This window comes from Rhinatrema bivittatum, chromosome 15 (genome assembly GCF_901001135.1).
Source record: "Rhinatrema bivittatum chromosome 15, aRhiBiv1.1, whole genome shotgun sequence".
In the NCBI taxonomy this organism is placed as follows: Eukaryota; Metazoa; Chordata; class Amphibia; order Gymnophiona; family Rhinatrematidae; genus Rhinatrema; species Rhinatrema bivittatum.
In genome coordinates, this window is record NC_042629.1 from 65,520,953 (window position 1) to 65,542,367 (window position 21,415).

The 21,415-nt window shown below is 40.5% G+C and overlaps 2 protein-coding genes across 6 annotated transcripts in view; one reads left to right on the top strand and one right to left on the bottom strand.

The window, feature by feature from the left end:
* The window catches only part of LOC115076512 (serine-rich adhesin for platelets-like), a 106,539-nt gene extending 105,823 nt beyond the window's left edge, over nt 1-716 (top strand). The window contains exon 20 of the mRNA XM_029578053.1: nt 588-716. Coding sequence (XP_029433913.1) covers nt 588-635 — 48 coding nt within the window. The 3' untranslated portion in view covers nt 636-716. The remainder of the gene's footprint in view (nt 1-587) is intronic.
* Nucleotides 717-13,308: 12,592 nt separating this feature from the next.
* The window catches only part of LOC115076472, an 85,367-nt gene continuing 77,260 nt past the window's right edge, over nt 13,309-21,415 (bottom strand). For 4 of the 5 annotated variants that reach the window (XM_029577991.1, XM_029577990.1, XM_029577994.1 and 1 more), the window contains 2 exons: nt 17,884-18,048; nt 13,309-13,822 (listed from right to left, as the gene is read on the bottom strand). In XM_029577991.1, coding sequence (XP_029433851.1) covers nt 13,691-13,822; nt 17,884-18,048 — 297 coding nt within the window. In that variant the 3' untranslated portion in view covers nt 13,309-13,690. The remainder of the gene's footprint in view (nt 13,823-17,883; nt 18,049-21,415) is intronic. The other variant, XM_029577992.1, reaches the window with a different exon arrangement.

The window sequence follows — 21,415 nt, forward strand, 5'->3', positions numbered from 1 at the left end:
CGTTCCTGTAGTGTCATAAAGCATACCTTGGGAGGGCATGCATAGAGAAACAAAGCACAGCAAGGTCGCTAAGGACGTGAGAAATTGCCATACTGCGTCTGCTCTAGGGTGCATCAAGCTCAGCATCCTGTTTCCAACAGTGGCCAGTCTAGGTTACAAGTATTTCATTTGTTCAAACACGGCCAACCACCCAAATACAAGCTCAGTATCTGATAAAAGCAGCCGCTTGGTATAAGGAAGGCAGAATATAAATATAACATAATTCTCTTGTGAAATCATTGTATTCTGTACAGCTAGTGCTATCTTTATTGCATCAGCCTAAGAATTATCCACAGCTGTTGTACAGAAGATTAGGACTCCTGAGTTTTCTTTAAAAAAAAAAAAAAAAAAAGGGTGGTCTTAGAAGCTCATGCCCAATCTCTTTGGATAATTTTCCTGCTTGGCTAGAAAAGATGTCAGTATTTTGCCATCATCTCAGAATGGTTAATAGAGCTCTGCACACCTTGCTAACAAGTCAAATTTTTGTCAGCAAGTCATAAAACATATCTATAGTAATAACCATCATATTTTCCTTTGTCATTCTACAGATCAAAACGAAGCGTCCTGAAGTGGTTTTACCTACTAATGAACAATAAGGAACCATACCATCAAAAAAAAAAAAAAAGCATACCGCATAAGTATGATGAAACCAAAAAGTCTTATGCACATATTGTGTTGTACTGCAGCTCTTCTAACATACTTGATTTTTACCTTGATCCTGCCATGCACAAGCCAAATTCAAAATGCCACTTTAAACAAAACCATAGAATTAGATGACAGATAACAACCCCAACATCCATCCGAGTCTGCCCCTTTTCCCTTCCTGCCCTTAATACTGTAGACCTCCACCTCACTTCCCCGTTGATAGTCTGTGCTTATCCCAGGCTTTCTTGAATTCTGGTACCGCTTCCAGTATACAAAACTGTACATTCACATTAGAACAAATGTTTTACTTTATTGCAAAAATACTGCTGTGTGCCATGTGCATACTCTAATGCAAATGAAGGATCCCTGCCCCCCAAAATTCCCATGACATGTTTGCAACGTTTAAAGGTGCAGCACTTGCTGTGCACTCCACAGCGCCGTAGCCTAGTCTCCAACTGGAATATCAGAATTGGAACCAAACCAGGGACTCTGTCCTACTCTTCCCAAGTTACTAAGGAACCCTATCTGCTTTAATCTAGCTGCTCACACCCATTCCCTTCCTTGTACTGACACACTAGAGATATCATGACCATCTTAACACAGTAGCATAGCAAATGACAGCACATAACAACCAGAGTGGCCCAGCCAGGTGTTTAGCATAGTTCCCCTCACCTTCTTTTTAGGTTAACTGTTATATCAATTACGATAGTGAACTGCTAGGATATGATATTCAGTCACTAAATGTACTGAAAAAAGATTTATTTTTTTTTTTATAGTAAGTGATAAGTTTTTACAGAATATATTTTTGGATAAATTATGTTTTTCTTGCTTATATTCTTTAGTACTGAAAAGGTTATATATTTTTGATTTGCACACGCATCTTAAATATCTATGGGAAATGACTGCTAGATGCACTTTATATTGTCAGTGTCAAAATAATGTTATTTATTTGGCAATCCTTTGTACGTTATTTAATACATGGATACTTGAATGACCATAAAAAGGTTACTGAAAATATTTTATTTATTGAATCCAAGCGGACTGATTTTAGTGTAAGAATAATTTTTGCATGAGCAGTTGTGTTTGACAAAAGGCACCATGAAGGGGGAAGGCATGGCTGTGGAATGAAGGACTGGTGATCAAAGCTTAATCTTCTGCAGATGATACAATGAATATCGACCACAAAGTGTGTTTCCCTTGATCTGGAAACAAAATAAGTAATACGCAAAAGGAGCACTGGTATCCATTTTTAAAACACAACTCATCCCCTTGAAGCTTGTGCCTGAGTGAGAGTAACAAGAGCAAAGGCTACTGTAGGCTTTGTATTCCTTAAACTACAAGTAAAAAGTATTGATGAGGCCTGCAATGGTGACCTTAAGGAGGAATGGTTTATAGAAATTCTACCATGTCTGACCTTTTACATTCAAGGACTTAGGCCCATAATAAATGAACATTTAGTGCAATTTCAGTTATTATTAAACCATAGTTCAAAATGTGCTGATTAGTCAGCTGTAATGGAGTAGAGCTTTGTATTAGCAGCACTGCCTCACAAAGGACGTTTTCTCAGTTAACAGGTGGCTCTTGCAGGGGTCTGTTTATCCATCTAGAATTTGACAGAGCAGGCTAAAAAAGTCTTAATAAATATATACATAAGGCACAGTGCCCAATTTTGTGTTATTAGTAAATAGGCCATATTGCAAATAATAGGAGCCATGGTAAATAAATGCGCATTATAGTGCATTGTACCTTGATAAATAGACCCGTTAGTTTCCCATACCTGAATTATAACATGACAGATTACTCTCCCAGGCTCAGGATAGTATTTTCTGCACCCAAATGGTGAACACAAAAAAAATCTGTAGTTGTAAGGAATTCCTGCGGCCTTGTAAAGACAAGGTGAAGCTCTTGGGGGCTTGTACGTTTGTTTTATTTCTAGCTGATGCAATGGAATTACCCACACTTGCAGAATTTTTTTGCTAGTCAATTATACATGGTAAAATCAGAAGTGCAATAATCAACCACATAGTCTAGTGATCCAACCCAAAATGGTGATGATTCTATGGAGAAAATGTGGGCCTTTCTAGAGTTTCAACAACATATCTGCCGACTCAAAATTAAGGGTCACTTTGCAGGGAGTAGAATGAAACAAATTACTGTTTGTGTATGCAATTACTGTGTTCTGTGAAATTCCTCTACTGGGTAGCTTGAGAAACCCAAAGCTCACCAGCAGTGTACGTCTCCCACATGCCTGGGATTCATGCACTGAACATGGCAGAACTGGGCAAACAAACCTAGCCAGTATTACCCCCTCCAGCACATAACCAACCCCCCCCCCCCCCCCGTTTCTGTGTGACATCCTACAGTGTAACCATGAAGAACGTACTGCTTCAGTGCTGAGTATTAATCCTGTGAATAGAAATGAGTGAGGAGCTGGACTTCATTTCCCAGAAAACCTTAGACCATTGAAAACTTGTAGCGCCTTCCTTTCTCAGGAAGGCGCTACAAGTTTACAAGCCAGGCTGAAAATAGATATGTATATTTAGTTAAATTCTCATACCTGTAGCTGGATTCTTTGTGGATTGTGATATTGTATTTTTTTGAAACACTAGAATTATCCAAAGACGATGGTGTAGGTGATCTTTTCAGGTGGGTCCAGTGTAGTCTCAAAAAACTCTGATTGTCTCCACTACAAGCTGTCATGGCCTAGAAAGAATCCTGTTATCTGTATAATTTAGCTACAAGAACTCTCTAGCTGTAGCTGGGAATGTATGTTCAAGATGGCTAATGGGGTATGAAAGATAAACATCAAACAGAATGATATTTTACAGCCTTAGGATGGAAGTTGTTTAAACAAACTCTGTAAAGTAATAAAATGTAATGTAATAATGGAATAAAATTATTGCTAAATATATTTTATAGCACTGCATAAGCAGCTGTCAGCACTGTATTTTTTTTTTTTTTAACAAACAACCAGGGTCTAATCTGTGATAAATACAAGATACTCAGAATACCAAAAGCACTGAATAAAAAGTTCTCTAAAGATGTAACATTCTGGCATTTGTCAGAGAACACACAGATTCATTCCTATCATTACTACACCGAACTCGATGCACTGCAAATAGGAAAAAAAATCAAATCACACACCCTTAGGACTGCACACCTGTGAAATGCTGAGTTTGCTTGTTTTGGTCAGGAAAACTAATTTGCTTTTAAGCAAAGAATTTCCTTCTGCACTGTGCAAGGTTTCCTGGACACCTGTTCTTTTTGAAAGCCAAATTGTTAATCTGCAGTTGTGATAAGAATGGCAGTCCTCGAACAGCTCCTATCTGGAGTTCCCACTGTTCACATGCTTGTGGTACCTCATTATGTCCAATGGGGCATGAACTTACTTGTTCATTTTATCAAATGTAAAGTTTGAGCTAAGAAGTGTACCAGCAAATACCAGGCCACCAGTCTTTAGGTTGATAAGAATACAGTTTTGCATGTTAGTAGCGGTTTGCTATCACACATATCATTATCTACACTACCAAAAACAATCTGGAATCACAATAAATGTACTTAGAGCATGTGGGCCTGCCAAAATGATTTTTTTTTCAATTTTATGTACATGTAAAAGGACACTATTTTTTTTTTTTTTTTTAGTATTCAACAATTTGACATGCACAGAAATTTGAAAGGATTCCAGAAATCAAATGAAGCTAACAAAAATGCATATAAAAACAATTTTCACGTTAAATATTTTGTATTATAAAAAAAAACTTTAAATACAAGTAAAAACTATACACACATATATATATATATACACATATCTATACACACATACATATATATACACACATACATATATATATATATATACTTATTTATATTTATTTAAGGATTTATATACCGGAGGTTCCTGTATAATATACATATCACCCCGGTTTACAATGAACAGTAACTATCGCTTCAAGTTAGCGGTTTACAATGAACATGGTTAATCCAAATAACAGGAAAATATATATAATAATGTTAACAATTAAGAAGTGTCCAATGGGGCATACACATATATATATATATATACACACACACACACATATATACATATACACACACACACACACATCAAAACAATCAAAATGTGCATCATTGGTACATATAAACCATTACATAAACACAATAATAATTTTACCCCACAGACCCCTGAGTTGGCTGTTTCATAGGGTTAGCCACCAAATATTTAATACATTCTCATATGTCCATCTAAAAAGACAAGAAAAAAATCTAATAAAATAAGCCATTGCTGATCCCTGTCGGTGAACAACAGAAAAGAAATTTACTTTTTGGGATCTCCTGAGAAATTGTGACCCAAACTAGCCACTGTTGGAGATGAGATGCTGGGTTCAATGGACCTTGGGCTGACCCAGCATGGCACGTCTTTATGTTTTTATGCACTAGTTTAGGAGATAATTTTGCAACATCGCACATGTTAGCTGGCAAATACACAGGTCACACCAATTTTAATTAATAAAGGACCTGTGTGCATAAGTTTGCTTTGAAAATTATCCCAACAAAACCACACACACTCAATTCCACCAGCTATTTGTTGTGCATTGTTTTACATAGGTCATTTTCAAAGGAGTTACATATGTAAATACTTTGTGCACATACTTCCGCAGCATTTTTCAAAACCCTAGTTCCATGGGTAAAGTTCATGTCCACCTGTAAAAAAAATTACCCCCATACTTTTTAAACTAAGTATGCATGGAAGTCCCAACCCTGCTAGAATACATCTCTCCTATGCACGTAAAACATACAATTAGTGGTACATATACTCTGCTAGGTCCTTTGAAGGGGGGCATATTAATAGGTTAAATCTTTTCTATAGCTCTCAGGTCATATCACTTATGTATTCATGTCTGCCATTTTAATACAATGCAGTGCTACAGTGATAGCTGCAAATGTTAGTTGGGGAGGGGGGTGGCAGATTATTACAGGTGCAGGTTTCACAAGGGGGATAAGCATCATCACCAACAATCCTAGTTCCCCCCCAGCCTGTTCAGTTTTGCACACCTGTGACTTGTTCCTGTAGAGTGAGCAAGATCTGAAACAATGGTTGGCAGGTCACGAGATGCAGAGTAACTTGGCAGACTCGTCCATCGCTTGTTGCAGCTGCCTGGAGCTAAAGCCTGGCACTGTGTTATCAGGGGAGAAGTACAAACTTGGGAATACACTTGATGCAAATTCAAACATAACATTTCAAGCATAAGCACCCCACAAATTTGAACAAATTTTATGAAATTCAACCCAACATTGCTAGCCAGTTTTGTTGGGACTATTTTCTAAAGTCAACATCCCATGGACTTAGAGAATGAATGCTATCAGTGATTAATGTAACTAGCAGCTGGTCAGTGGTCATGATTTATAGCAGTGGTTCCTAACCCTGTCCTGGGGACCCCCCAGCCAGTCAGGTTTTCAGGATATTTGCAATGAATATATGCATGAGAGAAAGTTTGCATGCACTGCCTTCATAACATGTCTGAGGGAATAGTTGAGTACGAACTCTTGATTACTTATGGAAAGCTGACTTTTTGAACTTTTTTTTTTGTTTGTGTGGTTGTATGTTTTGTGTGTTGGTTATGTCTGTAGGTCTGTCTTGTTTTGCAATATTGTCATTCTGTTTCAATTGTGAAAGTAAACAAATTATAAAAATATTATCTTTGAAATGTACATATTTGGTTTTTTCTTTACATCAACACAACATGCTACAAAGTAGTATCCATAGCAGAATTAACAGTAAAAGGAAAAAATATGAACTAGAAAATACCCATGATACTTCCATTAAACTACATAACCATGGAATCCTAACAAAATACAAACCCGAGAACAGGAACTTCGGGAAACAAAATTAGTAGCACTTTTTATTTATTTTAAATATTTGTAACATGCCTGAGTACTAGACGTGCTCAGGTCATGAAACAATTTAAGAAAACCAAATATAACATGGCAATAAAAACTAAACATCAAAACTGGGGATGGTAACTTTTAAACTGGCACGCAGGTGCACACTTTTGTCAGCCCACGCTCAGGACACGGTCATTTTATATATCACCATAAAAGAATGCAGAGGCCATCAACCCATCCTAGAGCACTATAGCTCTGTTCTAGGCAGAGAGAATAGACAGATGCTGACCACAAGCCATCCCCAAATCAAACCCATAAATATAAAAGTAATTAGTCCAATAGTGCATACAACGGCAAAACATCTGTTCTGTTTAGGATGGCCTATTTTCCACAAATTCTAGGGTACAAAGTCAAGAATAAGATTCAGTGATCAACAGTAACTGGAACTAGAGATGTGCTTCGGGTTGGTATATCGTGTCGGGCTTCGTTTTGGGGAATTTCGGGAATTTTGTTTTTCCCGCGGTTCGGGTTTTTTTTTTTTCAGGAGGCCCTGATTTTCAGGTTAGTACGCGCTAACCAGAAAATTGAATTTTTTCTGAAATTTCGGAAAAAATTCAATCATTTTTCAGTTCTCCCGAACCATTTGGGAAAAACAATTGCACATCCCTAATTGGAACAACCATGCTGACGATGTTCATGAAATTCAAGCATTCTAAATTTCTCCATATTTTGTGAACTGTGCCTAGTTTTTTTTCAAACTGGACAGAAATCTTACCAGGGAAGAAAATATAGTAACTGGCACAAAGTTACCCTTTCAAAAGGGGGGAAAAAATGATGCAGAGACAAGAAAAATCACAAATACCATTGGACTATTTAAAAAAAAAAAAAAAAAAAAAACCAAACACCCAGACGTGCTATTTCAGTTTGACCAGGATCTCTTATACAGCAGGGCTTAATGGATAACTGAGGTAGGCAGCAAAATTACCACCAGCGACATCATGGATTTTGATTAAATATGTACTCATTGTATTACCTTTTTTTTTTGAAGGCTGTCTTGATGCAATTTTTTAAAAATCTTAATAAATATAAAACACTAAATAGGTACTCATTTAGAAATGTGCTCAAAGCAGCGTGAGCTATGCAGTACAATAAGAGGAAGGGATCGGATAATGCTGGCTTTTAGACATATGCCTTAGCTCCTTAGCTGCAGGCATTTATTAGTTGCCCAGCATGGCATGCTTTGAGTTCATGCAATAAAATGCATCCTGTGTTTATTCTTTCTTGCTGCATCTTTGGAGGCGTAGTCTGTTGGGCTCACCGAGGTAAACAGCTGAGTGTAAAAGGTCACAGCAGATTTGAGTAGAAACATGCATGAAATCTACTGCACAGATGGCACGCTGAAAAATGGAAACTTGTAAATAATAAAGGAATTGTCAAGGGTTCAAACCATTTATCCGTCTTTCATGAACATTGTTATTCCAGCTTTCTGAATTGATCTGCCACAGCATGCATTAAATCAGAGTAGAAAGAGCACCAACCTACACTGCGCAAGCAGATCCCATATAGTGACCGTGCTGACAGCAGGCTGTGTTGAAAAAAACCCAAACACATTTATAAAATGCAGTAGGGCTGTTAAGCTAGTAGTTTGGTGTTGGATGGGAGCACATATTTGATGGGAGTTGTGGAAAAAAAAATCTAAGACGCAGATTTTGTTTTCAAGTAATTTATTATCTAGTGCAGATGGCGAGCTCGGACGAAATGAAATACATGACACGGAAATATATGGTTCATGTGGATGTATTAAGGAAAACCTTCCTGCTGTTGAAGTGACTGGGTGGGATGACAAATGTTTCGTAATCTCAAGACGACTGACAAAGTAGCCCATCCTATTATTCTATTTGGTGAAGAAGCCTAGGGTTAAGCAGCAAGTCAAATGAGGTTAGAGAGGGAGGAGTGGAGTGGGTGGGGAAATGTTAGGAATGGTTCCTGTTCAGAGCAGGTAGTGATTCTTTGAATGGTCCAATACAAAGAGAGTAGTACAATTAAAAGAAGATGGGATGGAGAGGCACCTGCATTATTACCTGAGGGTTTCACTGCTAATATTTTCCTCCACCTAGATTGGGCATTCCACCCATTTTTGGGTCTATGAGTGAAACAAAATGGGGACTTAAGACAGAAGGGGACTTAATTCCAAGTTTGTAGGCCATGGGGGCGCTTCAGTGTCAGTTACAGACATGTCACCCAGACATGATCTCCAGCTGCTTACCGGCACCGATGTAAGTGCCTATCAGCTGCATCTCTGATTTTGGTACACGTATCAATACATTCTTTTCTCTCTTTCCCTGTGATGTTTATCTGCTCCCCTGCTTTTGAGTGTTCAATGATGCATTTCAGCCTTGCCAGCACAATAATATAGCAACACACAGCCTCAAAAAGCAGAAAATATGTTATCAGACTGTTTTCCCCTTGCTGCACATCCAGATGGCCTGTAATCTAAATTCTTGCATAGCCTCTTAGGATGCTACAGCTTTACTAGAGTTTGGGCTGCCACCCGAAAAGTATCTAGAAATTGTCTTGGTGTGCACCAAAACTAGAATATAGGAGAAATACCTTTCCAGTTTCAAGCTATTTTCTCCATCTGAGAATGCCCAGTGCTAGATTTTAGTTCTAGAGATGTGCAGTCATTTATAAACAACACTGCAAACACCAGCAACATTGGTTGCTTTGTATACCAAAGCAAAATGACATTAACACATCTGTTAAATTTATAAACCCAAACAATATAACATGAAAAAATTATGAATTCAAAAAGAAACCTGTTATATGGATGTCAATAATCTGAGTGTACCTTCATACGATGCTGTAAAAAAATACAGCTATCGTGACTGTGAAGCCTATGTGTAGGCTTTAAAAATCATTAGGTACCCCAGTGTTGGAATGCAAACTTTTGTAGTGCTCACTGTCCACTGTGCAATTGTTGCTGAAATGATCACGTGGATACTGTTGCAATATTCACTTATCTCAAAATTGTAGTCGGTCTTGCCTCAGCCGACATCCTGATGTTTCAGAGGCTGGCTCCTTCTTCAAGGGCTGGATATTTATTTTATTTATTTTTAATTTTTATATACCGAGGTTCTTATAGAGACTATAAATCACTCCGGTTTACATATAACGATAAACTGCCCAACAGAGATAAGGGGGCTTTACATAGAACAGTGGTACATATGGAACATTATAACTGGATGACAATTTAACATAATGATAATAAATAATATAGAATAGTTTTACTTGTAATTAATAAAATTATGTAATATAAACTGTATAATTTAAATATTTAACTTGGATATAGTGACATATTAACCATGCCAAATATAAATAATAAGATAAAATGAATTTTGAACTTAGAAATTGTAGTCCAGTTGCAGAGGAAAATATAAATAAGATTAATTTTTAGAACTCAAAGATTGTTGTCCAGTTGCAGAGACCTGAAGGTAGGACTTGGTATGGTGACCATAATTAGGGGATACTTCTTATTTGGAAGACTTTCCGTCTTGGTAGAATTGTGAGTCTGGGAAGGCTTGTTGGAAAAGAAGAGTCTTTAGCCTTTTTTTGAACTCTTGATGATTGGGTTCAAGTCTTAGATTTGGGGGGAGCATGTTCCACTGGTGGGGGCCTGCTAAGGATAGCGCTCTTTTGCTCAGAGATGATTTTACTTGTTGGGCATGCAGTGATCCTTTGTAAGCGCTTCTGATAGGTCTGGAAGATGTGTGCGGTTGGAGTTGAAAGCTTAACGTGATGGGAGCTATTTTGTTTGTCGCTTTGTGGATGATTGTGAGTACCTTATAGAGTATCCTTTGTTTAATGGGAAGCCAATGTAGATTACTAAGGATTGGGGTGATGTGATCTTTTTTGTTAGTGCTTGTTAGAATTCTGGCAGCAGAATTCTGTACCATCTGTAATGGTTTGATCGTGTTGTTGGGTAGACCTAGTAGCAGGGAGTTGCAATAGTCGAGCTTTGATAATATTATGGATTGAAGTACTAGCCTGAAGTCGGAGAAATAAAGGAGGGGTTTAAGTTTTTGAGGACTTGCAGTTTGTAAAAGCAGTCCTTCGTGGTATTGTTTACGAACTTTTTTAGGTTAAGATGATTGTCAAGCCATGCTCCAAGGTCTCTGACGTCCGGTGAGAACATGTTATTAGCGTTTGGTAGAGAGAAGCTAGAAGAGATTGTGAGTGGATCCTGAGAGACAATGAGCATTTCGGTTTTATTGGCATTCAATACTAGGTTGAGGCTTGAGAGTAATTCCTTAATGGGCTGTAGGCATTCGTTCCAGTAAGTGATGGTTTTTTGAAGGGATTCTGTAATCGGGAGAAGGATTTGAATGTCGTCTGCATAGAGGTAATGGGTAAGCTTGAGGTTTGAGAGTAGGTGGCAGAGAGGGAGGAGGTAGATATTGAATAGGGTGGGAGAAAGTGAGGATCCTTGCGGGATTCCTTGCTCTGTAAGGATTGGATGCGATTCTTTGTTGTTTATCCTTACTTTGTAGAATCTGTTGCTTAGGAATGAGTGAAACCATTTGAGAGCTGTGCCTTTGATCCCTATATTAGTTAGTTGGTCTATAAGTGTAGTATGTTTTACCGTATCAAACGCCGCAGAAAGATCAAGTAGAACCAGCAGGTAAGATTGTTTTTTCTCCAGGTTCACGAGGATGGTATCAGTGAGCGATAATAAGAGAGATTCGGTGTTTAGTCGTTTTCGGAAGCCATACTGAGCTGGGGATAGAATGTTATGATCTTCCAGATATTCTGACAGTTGCTTGTTGACAATTTTTTCCATCAGTTTGGCGATGAGTGGTAAGTTTGCAATCGGTCGGAAGTTAGCTGGGTCTGATGGAGAAGCATTTGGTTTCTTCAGTAACGGTTTCAGGATTGCCAATTTTAACTGGTTAGGAACTGAGCCTTGAGACAGGGATGTGTTGATAATTTCTGCTATTGGTTTTGAGATGGTGTTTGGTATGGCAATGAGGAGATTTGTTGGTAATGGGTCTGATGGGTGTGAGGATGGTTTTAGTTTTTTGAGTGTATTTTCGATCTCCAGTGAAGAAGTGAGCTCGAATGAGTCCATGCTTGTGTTTTGTTGCGGCACTGTTGTTAGATGGTGTGTTAAGGTGGGGCTATTGGATGTAATTGAATGGGTAAGGTTAGTGATTTTTGTCTTGAAGTAGTTGGCTAGCTCGTTAGCTTTGTTGAGCGCTTGGTGGTCTGGGATCGTGAGAGGAGATGGTTTGGTTAGAGAGGAGACGTAAGAAAAAAGGGCCTTTGAGTCGAAAATGAAGTTGTGTATTTTTTTTGCATAGAATTCTTTCTTTGTTCTAAGGATAGTATTCCTGTAGGAGTTGAGGTGGGATTTGTAGATGGTTTGTGTCGAAGTGGATGAGTTTTTTCTCCAGCTTTGCTCTTTTTTTCTAAGAGATTGTTTGAGGGATTTAAGTTCGGCTGTAAACCAAGGTTTTCTATTGTCTAAGGTAGGTTGTATGTAGCTCCCACGACTCGCGCCAGCACAGAGTCGTGGGAGCAGCCGCTTGTTTTTCACGGAGCTTCACAGACCGCTAAACAAACCTAACAAGTTGAACATTGCTGGCACAGTAATCAAATTCACTGTCACAACATCTAATGTTTCACTGGAATACCGGTCTCTCTTGCGCATATCCAGCCCTTGAAGAAGGAGCCAGCCTCCGAAACATCAGGATGTCGGCTGAGGCAAGACCGACTACAATTTTGAGATAAGTGAATATTGCAACAGTATCCACGTGATCATTTCAGCAACAATTGCACAGTGGACAGTGAGCACTACAAAAGTTTGCATTCCAACACTGGGGTACCTAATGATTTTTAAAGCCTACACATAGGCTTCACAGTCACGATAGCTGTATTTTTTTACAGCATCGTATGAAGGTACACTCAGATTATTGACATCCATATAACAGGTCTCTTTTTGAATTAACACATCTGTTTCATTTCTGTACTTTAACTCAACTTAAAACCATTGGGCATGATTTTCTAAAGCATTTTACATACTTAAAACTGGGTTTTGCCTGTGTAGATTTACTTTATCTGCATTAAGTGGCTTTTCAAAATTGCTACAATATGTGCTATTGAATATTCCATAGGTTTTACCACCATTAGCCACTGCTATTAATTGCATCATAAGCATGGGATCTTCTTAGTGTTTGGGTAATTGCCAGGTTCTTGTGGCCTGGTTTGGCCTCTGTTGGAAACAGGATGCTGGGCTTGATGGATCCTTGGTCTGACCCAACATGGCAATTTCTTATGTTCTTATTAAGTGCACTTGGGTAAGTGACATTTGAAAATTGCTATGATAGTATATTCCATTTTCATGCATAACTCCTTTGAAAATTCACTTGAGTGCATGCTGAATCATTTAGGAATACGCTAAAACAATGAAATAAAACAAAAAAAAATCTAAACTAAAGTTTTTCCTATGTATACCCTATTTAGTACTATCCAACTTCAAGTAGATGACTTGAGTTGGCATCTCTCACTCACTTTTGAAGTCACCAGTCTCTAATTTCATCCTCAAGGTTTGGTTGTCAAAGCAACAATATGTGTCAGTTAACCTGGTTCATAGACCCAATTGCATGCAACTAAAATTCCATGCATATCCCTGTGGATATCCTGAAATCTAGACCTGCTGGGTCGTCTGAAGCAGCAGATGTATGAACCACTTTGTTAAAAGAAATGGATCGAAGACAACAAAATACCAGACTAACATTACATCGACCTGATTGCGACATCACAGAACACCCTTTGAGCAACAGAAGTCTTTGGTCAGAAGAGTCCTAGGACTTGGAACAAAGGGATGGGAGACAACCAAGATAAGGTACACTGGTAAACATAAGAGTATGTGGGGAAAGACCACACAGTGCCTTCGCCCATTACAACCTGAACAAGCCAATACCACTGGTCCCTTGCCTTTATACCCAATAAAGAGCATACTGGCATGAAACCTTAACTTCACCTGAAAAACAGACCTGCCACTGGGGCGAGTCTGCATACATTTTGCTCTCTATTCCATTCCCACTCTAAATATTATCCCGGGACTTCAGACTTTTTCTCTTCCGTTTTCTAATAAGATGGTACGGTTTTCTTTTCTCGACTTCTCAGCCTCGAAAACCAGCAGGTGGCTCCTCAGCGTTTCGTCTGGGCCAGTCAGAATGCGGGATGGTTCGTTCTTCTGTTTTGAAACCAAAAAAAAAAAGACTTAACAGGTGAATTTTCAAAGGAGTTACATATGCAAAATGTAACAAACTATCGTAGCAATTTTCAAAATCCATTTACCTGAGTCACGCGCACTTAATGCAGATAAAACATATTGGGAATTCAATGTCATACTGTAGCAGTTTTCAAAAGCCCATTTACAAGAGTAAAGTGCATTTACACGTATAAACCCCAGTTTTAAGCAAGTAAATGCTTTTGAAAATCAGGCCCTTTATTTTTGGTTGAAAACATGTGAAAGATGGAATGGACTTTGTAAACAGAGCCCAGAGGTCTTGTTCTCATCTTAACACCAAAGAGTCTGTTTACTTGAAAAAGTAGAAAAATGTGCATAGCGGGGATGGCCAACACTGATCCTCAAAAGCCAGAAATAGGCCTGGTTTTCAGGATATCCGTAACAAATAGACATGACAAATGTGCATTAAATGGAGGCAGAACATGCAAATCTATTTCATGCATATTCATTGTGGATAGCCTGCAAACCAGGATATCCATCCCTAGTGTACGGTTTTAAGCAGCCAAAATATAAAATTAAGAAGCCAATAGTAGTTGGGTGATGATAAAACCTTCATCAGGCTAAGGATGCGATGCAAGCTTTGGAAATTTCCAAGGTTCCTTTCTCAGGTAACCTTCAAAGCCCTGAAAGCTTGCAGCTTTAATCTTTATCTGTTAATCCTACAAAGATATCCTCTACCCATTTTATTTTGTTAATTTCCTTTGGTAGAATAGTAATCTACAAAATGATCCTGATTCACTGAAGCAAGGCTTCCCAACCTTGCCCTGGGGACCCCACAAGGTATCTATCTTTATTTTGGTAATCATGAGAGAAAATTTGGAGACACTGTAAATGCAAATTACCTCATGCATATTCACTGTGAAGATCCTGAAATCCCAACTGGCTGTGGGGTTCCAGGAAGCCATGCACTAAGGCTTTTCTCATATTCTGTGTTTGCAAGGCCTAGGACTCTAATTCAATCAAAAAATGCAGGGCTGTGGAGTTTGTGTTAGGTCCTCTGCAGGCTGGTCATGGTATATATCCTACACTAAAAATTCAACCACCAAAACAAATCTGCCTCTCATCCCACTTCTGCTGTCGTCCATTCCTACTTGCTGGATGGCTTTCGACATTGATGGGGAAACTCCTGTAGCAGGAAGCTTGCTAACAAGCTCCAGATCAGAAGGGACAAGGTTTCCCCCAGATTGCATCCATGGATGTGTGGTTCAAATTTCTCTAAGGCAGGCAGAAACTTCAAGTCCAGAGATGCAATGGGTGAAATCAGGGCTGGATAGGTCCATCACATGGAACTTGTTGATAACTTTATAGGAGGCTTAGAAAACACCTTTCTGAGGAGGAGAAAATGAGCAGGTTATAGAAGGGGCCAGCATCAAAGAGCTACTTGTAGCTCTCCAGAAACCTCTGTGATCTCTTTCATCTTTGAAAAGCAAAACTGAGTTAGAGAAAACATAATAAATGCGGCTCACGTGGCTCCCAGTGTAGCAAAAGCCCAAGACTGGATTGTGAACCAAGGACACGGAGTGAAGCTGGGCAGAAGAGGGAGGGGAGAAGTAGGCATACGACCTACCATAATATATCACTAAATATTAAAAAGCATATAGTCAGTGTTTGAAGAATGAATGACAAGGAATGAGCGATATAAACTCTGAGTAATGTATGAAGACTATTGAAATGGAAATTATGTAGCACAAATTACTATCTTAACCCTCTAGTGTTATGTTGACCTATAACATGAATGTCGCTTTTGTAAAGTGTTGTGATCTTCTTTTGGAATGACTGTATATAACGTGCTTAAATAAACTAAAAACATTCCACTGCGCATAGCGCGAGGGATGTGCTTCCATTTTATGTCATTCCGTTACTTAATGCACTATTGACCCGAAATCAAACCAAAATGTAATGACTCAAATGAAAACTTCTCGGCTGCACACCCCAACTCCTCCGCCCAGACAAAACTGGCAAAAATCATAAAACAGCATTTGCTAGATTCTGCAGGACAGAGCAAACAAAAGAACTGCAGGGGAGATCCAGGAAACTATAGACCGGTGAGGCTGACTTCTTGGAAACTGTTATAAAGAATAAGATCACAGAGCATATAGATAGACCTGGTTTAATGGGACACATCCAACATGGCTTTACCCAAGGCAAGTCTTGCCTCACAAATCTGCCTCACTTTTTTTGAAGGGGTTAATAAACATGTGGATAAAGGTGAACCGGTAGATGTAGTGTATTTGGATTTTCAGAAGGCGTTTGACAAAGTCCCTCCTGAGAGGCTTCAAAGAAAGGTGGCGATGTCCTTTTGTGGATTACAAACTGGTTAAAAGACAGAAAACAGAGAGTAGGATTAAATGGGCAATTTTCTCAGTGGAAAAGGGTAAACAGTGGAGTGCCTCAGGGATCTGTACTTGGACCGGTGCTTTTCAATATATTTATAAATGATCTGGAAAGGAATAAGACAAGTGAGATAATCAAATTTGCAGATGATTGAACTATTCTGCATAATTTTCTATCTCAAACGGACTGTGATAAACTGCAGGAGGACTTTGCGAGACTGGGCATCCAAATGGCAGATGAAATTTAATGTGCACAAGTGCAAGGTGTTGCATATAGGGAAAAATAACCCATGTTGTAGTTACACGATGTTAAGGTCTATCTTAGGAGTTACCACCCAGGAAAGATCTAGGCCACATAGTGGATAATACATTGACATCATCGGCTCAGTATGCTGTGATGGTCAAAAAAGCAAACAAAGTTAGGAAGGGAATGACGAATAAAATGGTGGATGTCATAATGCCTCTGTATGGCTCCATGCTGTGACTGCACCTCGAATACTGAGTGCAGTTCTGGTCGCCGCTGGAGAATGTACAGAGAAGGGTGACCAAAATGATAAGGGGCATGGAATGAGGAAAAGCTAAAGAGGTTAGGGCTGTTCAGCTTGGAGAAGAGACGGCTGAGGGGGGAATATGATAGACGTCTACGAAATCATGAAAGGACTTGAATGTGTAAATGTGAATCTGTTATTTACTCTTTCGGATAAAACAAGGAGTAGGGGGCACTCCATGAAGTTAGCAAGTAGCTGATTTAAAACAAAATCAGAGAAAATAATTTCACTGAACACATAATTAAGCTCTGGAATTCATTGCCAGAGGATGTGGTTACGGCAGTTAGTGTAACTGGGTTTAAAAAAGTTTTGGATAAGTCCTTGAGCAGAAGGGCATAAACTGCTATTAATCAATAAGAATTAGTAGGTTGGGATCTAATCATTTAATGTTTGGGTACTTGCCAGGTTCTTATGGAATGGATTGGCCACTGTTGGACACAGGATACTGGGCCTGATGGACCCTTGGTCTGACCCAGTATGACATGTTCTTATGTTCACATGTCATGCAGCAGCTGTTTAAGAGAATACATATAAAATAACCTAAAACTGTCCAAATCTATATAATCAATGTAATGCTTTTCTTTATTCCTTTCATGGAGATGCCTCCCTCCCTTTCTGACTGCTGCAGAGGAAAGCTGAGCTGGGGGAGGGGGTCTGTCATTTGTATCTGGCCCTGTCAGGGTCTCTCTCAGTCTGGCCAAGTAGTAGGAATTTAAAAGAAAATAAAGCCCAAACTTTATTTTGGAAGGAGGAGGAGAGCGTGGGACAAGTTAGGGATTCCAGAGCGAAGAAAACGTTACTGGGATGTTAAAAAAAACCAAAAAAAAAACCCAGTGACCTCGCTCCCAAAGCCCTGGGAAATGTGTGGAGCTCCCAACGAGGTAGAGCAGCTCAGGGTCGTGTGAGAGGTGCAGACATAACACGGGCAGCAATAAACAAAGCCAGGCTGAAGAGCGGTACCTGGTGCTGCTCCTTGTGAAGCACGGTGGCTGTCAGGACGTGCTATGCTGCTGGCAGAGCCGCCGAGACGGGAGACGGGGGGGATCCGATCACGTACCTCCACCCATCTTTTCTTAAAACCATTCCCACCCCTGCATCTCAGCAAAAGCAAGAGAAGACTTACCCCTACCGCAGACACAAAGTTGTCCAAGATGAAGTAATCTGCTCCACCGTGGCCCATTAAATGCGAAGGGATGAAGACGGACAGGGTGACTGGGTGGGTGCTCCGCTTCTTGGTCAGGAACTCATAAACCTCCACCGGTCCTCTGCCTACGTTGGACAGCTCACCCTACGTGCAAACAAGCAACACCACATGGTAGAAGCCGGGCAGTAACAGAGCAGTGCAGCAGGGAGAAGAAACCCGGCCCAAATCTGTTCGGCTTTTTTTTTTTGGCAGAGCAGCAGCTAAGGCCCAGTTGTGTTGAAACCCGATTTTAAATAAGGAGAGGGGTGCAAAGGTTTCATTTGACTACAGACACTAACCAACGGCAGGGCGGCTTTCAAAATGTTTAATGACATCACGATATAATCTGTTCTCCCTAAGATGGTAACTTTTACGCAGCCACACGGGCGTACGTGGACGCGCCTCTGCCGGCTCGCGCGACAGAGCGTGGCTGTTTTACAGCAAGCGCGCATGGTATAAAATAGGCTGTACACGTGCGCACAATTTTCATCCCGACGTACGCATGTGTGGTGTGCGAATGCCGGCTTTACCGCGTAGGTGGGGGGGGGGGGATTTAAAAAACCCGGCACGCTAACGCGATAGCCTTTTCTCCCCCCACTTCACCGATCAGACTTCCTAACCTCCCCCAATTACGTAGCCTCCCCTTAAACCCCGCTGACTTCCCTAGGTTTTTTTATTTTAAGACTTACACGCCGTCCAGAGCAGAAGTAAAGTTAGGCAGTAGGGGACCCCGGCGGGCACTTATACACGTAAGTACGGATGCCCACATTTCAAGGCAACTTCCCGGAGCTTCCTTTAGAACGTACAAGGTCACGGCAGAAGCCACTGCCGCTCAATAGATATTTCCTGTAGATCTGTGCGAATTGGGGGTTTCCTGAAGATTGCAGAGAAATACTCAGATTTATTTGTGCCCCCCAAATTTAGAAATTTCCACAAGAAACTCCCAAGGGAACCGATCTCCATGAAAAAAAAACAAACAAAACTTTGGGCAGGGGGGGGAGAGGTGAAGCAAAACATCTGCAGCTTTCTAGATGCAAAATTCTCCTTTCCCCTCCCAGATGAGATGAAAATATTTTAGAAAGTACACGGTGTGGGAACTGGAAAAGGTGAACAAGCACAGATGAAACGCTGCAGAGGTGCGGCAGTTTAAGAATTACTGTACGGCCCAACCTGACTTCAATGTAAGCGCCAGGCTTCTGCAAGAACAGAGCATAAAACCTCCTGCTGCGACAAGGACCCTAGAAAAACAGCTCAACCTGGGTGGGCAGAAAGACGACCATAGGTTAGGTCAACATTTATCCATCCATGGAACGTTTTCTGTCCAGTTCAGTTGATAGTGTTTACCTACAGGATGACAAAGTAGCTGGCTACAGATGAGAAGATTATCAGACTAACAATGGATTTTAAGGCACGAGCTTTTGGAGAGGCCTAGAGGGTGCCACGCTGAGAGGGGTGCCTCTGCCTCCACACCAGTGGCGCTTTCCTGATCATCGGCACGCCATCAGACCTGCCCCCCCGAAGGGCGTAGTGGCCTGCGGGCCAGCAGCGCTGGGAACGTAACACAGAATTGCTGCTGGCTCGGCCTCGCACCTTAAGGGGTAGTGAAGAATGGGGGCTCTGGTAGTCACAGAATCCTGCATCTTAAAATCGATCAGCTTAAAAAAAGTACCCAATTACTTTGTTGGTTTCCTTAGAGCTGATTTTTTTGCTCCATCAACCACGTCCTCACTGCTTTCCAAGAGACCAATGAGAGATTAGAACAAAAATCATTATGGCTGCCACCATCAGCACTTTTCCCCAATCTCGCCCTCTTTAGGCAGGGAGAGGTTGGGAAATGTTGACATTTTCTAGCCCCTCTCCCTATAATTGCACTGGTTCTGATGAAGTAAAATGCTGCTATCTTTCACCAAATGTCCTCAACAAGAACGATGACATGTTGGTGCACATTTCCATCTGTCCATTAGGTGTCACTGTTACTGCGCCAGTCAGCATCGGAGAGCAAAATGGAACTGCCAAGAGAATCCATTTCAAAATGGAACTTTCACAGAATCCATTTCGCAGTTACGTTCCTTTACACCAAAATCATAGTTTCCATTTCCTGGAACAGGCTGTCAAGCCGGTCACACTGCTCCCGCTGAACCAGCACAGGGACGGCTTGTGTGCAGCCCAGACCTGGCAGCTTGCAAAACCATCTCTGCCGTGGAACAGTTCAAATCGCACCCATCAATCCTGCCAAGAGCTGAATGTTGGCCACTCGTCTACGTCAATCGTATCCAACTCTAAACACAAGAGGAGGAGGAGGCTCGCAGGATATTCTGTAAATACATCTTCTCTCACCTCTAGCATTACACGCAAGTTCATCTCATCTTTTATCACCCTTAAAGTTAAAAATAAATGTAAATAAATAAAAATCTAGATGAAAACTGAAACCAACAGCCTTTCTTATCAACTACAGTGCCCTACTGGAATGACTGATTAATTTTGGGGCTGCCAGAATGAATGACAAAGTGGGTATTATGAAACACTAGGGGGCCGATGCAGTAAATGAGCGTAGAAAACGGGCGCTCCGTGTCGAGTGCCCGCTTTTCTAACACGCGCCCAAGCCAACTCTCCTGGGTACGTAACTGAATATTTAAACGAGGGATCACCCTGCCAAGGAGGATCTAGGGACAAATGTGCACCCCTAGCACCTCCTTGGCAGCGTGTGCCCAGGAGAGGTGGCTGTCAGCGGGTTAGGAAGACGGATGCTCAATTTTACAAGTGTTAGGAAAATGTGTGCTCATTAACTGAACGTCTGTTTCCCTAACCTGACCGCTGGCACTTTTTTTTTTTTTTTTTTTTTTACTTTTTGGTTCCTCCGGCTTAATATCACCATAATGTTAAGTCTGAGTATATGCAGAAAAGCATTAAAAAGCGTAAAAATTTGCGGGTCAGGCGCACATTTTTTTTAGATTTGGGGAGAATATTTATTTTATTTATTTTGCCATTTTATATACCGTTATTCCAAATGAAGATCACAGCGGTTTACATTATGACAAATATATAGGTAGCCAATTACATTCAATTGAGGAGTTAATGTGTCATACATTTTAGCGAGAGACGCGTACATTAAGGCGGTCAGGGGAGGAGGGATATAAAGAAGAAGTTTCGGATCCATGTATTTGTGCTCGGTTGGAAAGAAAGTGATAATGAGATTAATAGGAAGGCTCACCAGGAGATTGTCAGAGACGGAGCAAGTGATGATTTCAGAGAGGTTCAGTAACATGGCAGGCATTCTGAAAAAAACACATTTGCACATGATGAGCGCTACCAGTTCCCTGGGGTTTTGGACATGCTATAATCCCCTTACAGCGTAAGGGGCTGTGGACGCGCGGCACCGTTTCGCGTCGGCTGCTGGAAGTCTGGTGGAAATGCAGGCACCACACAGCCAGGTCTGTCTGGCAGGCTGCAAGTAGCCACTTGACGTCCTAGC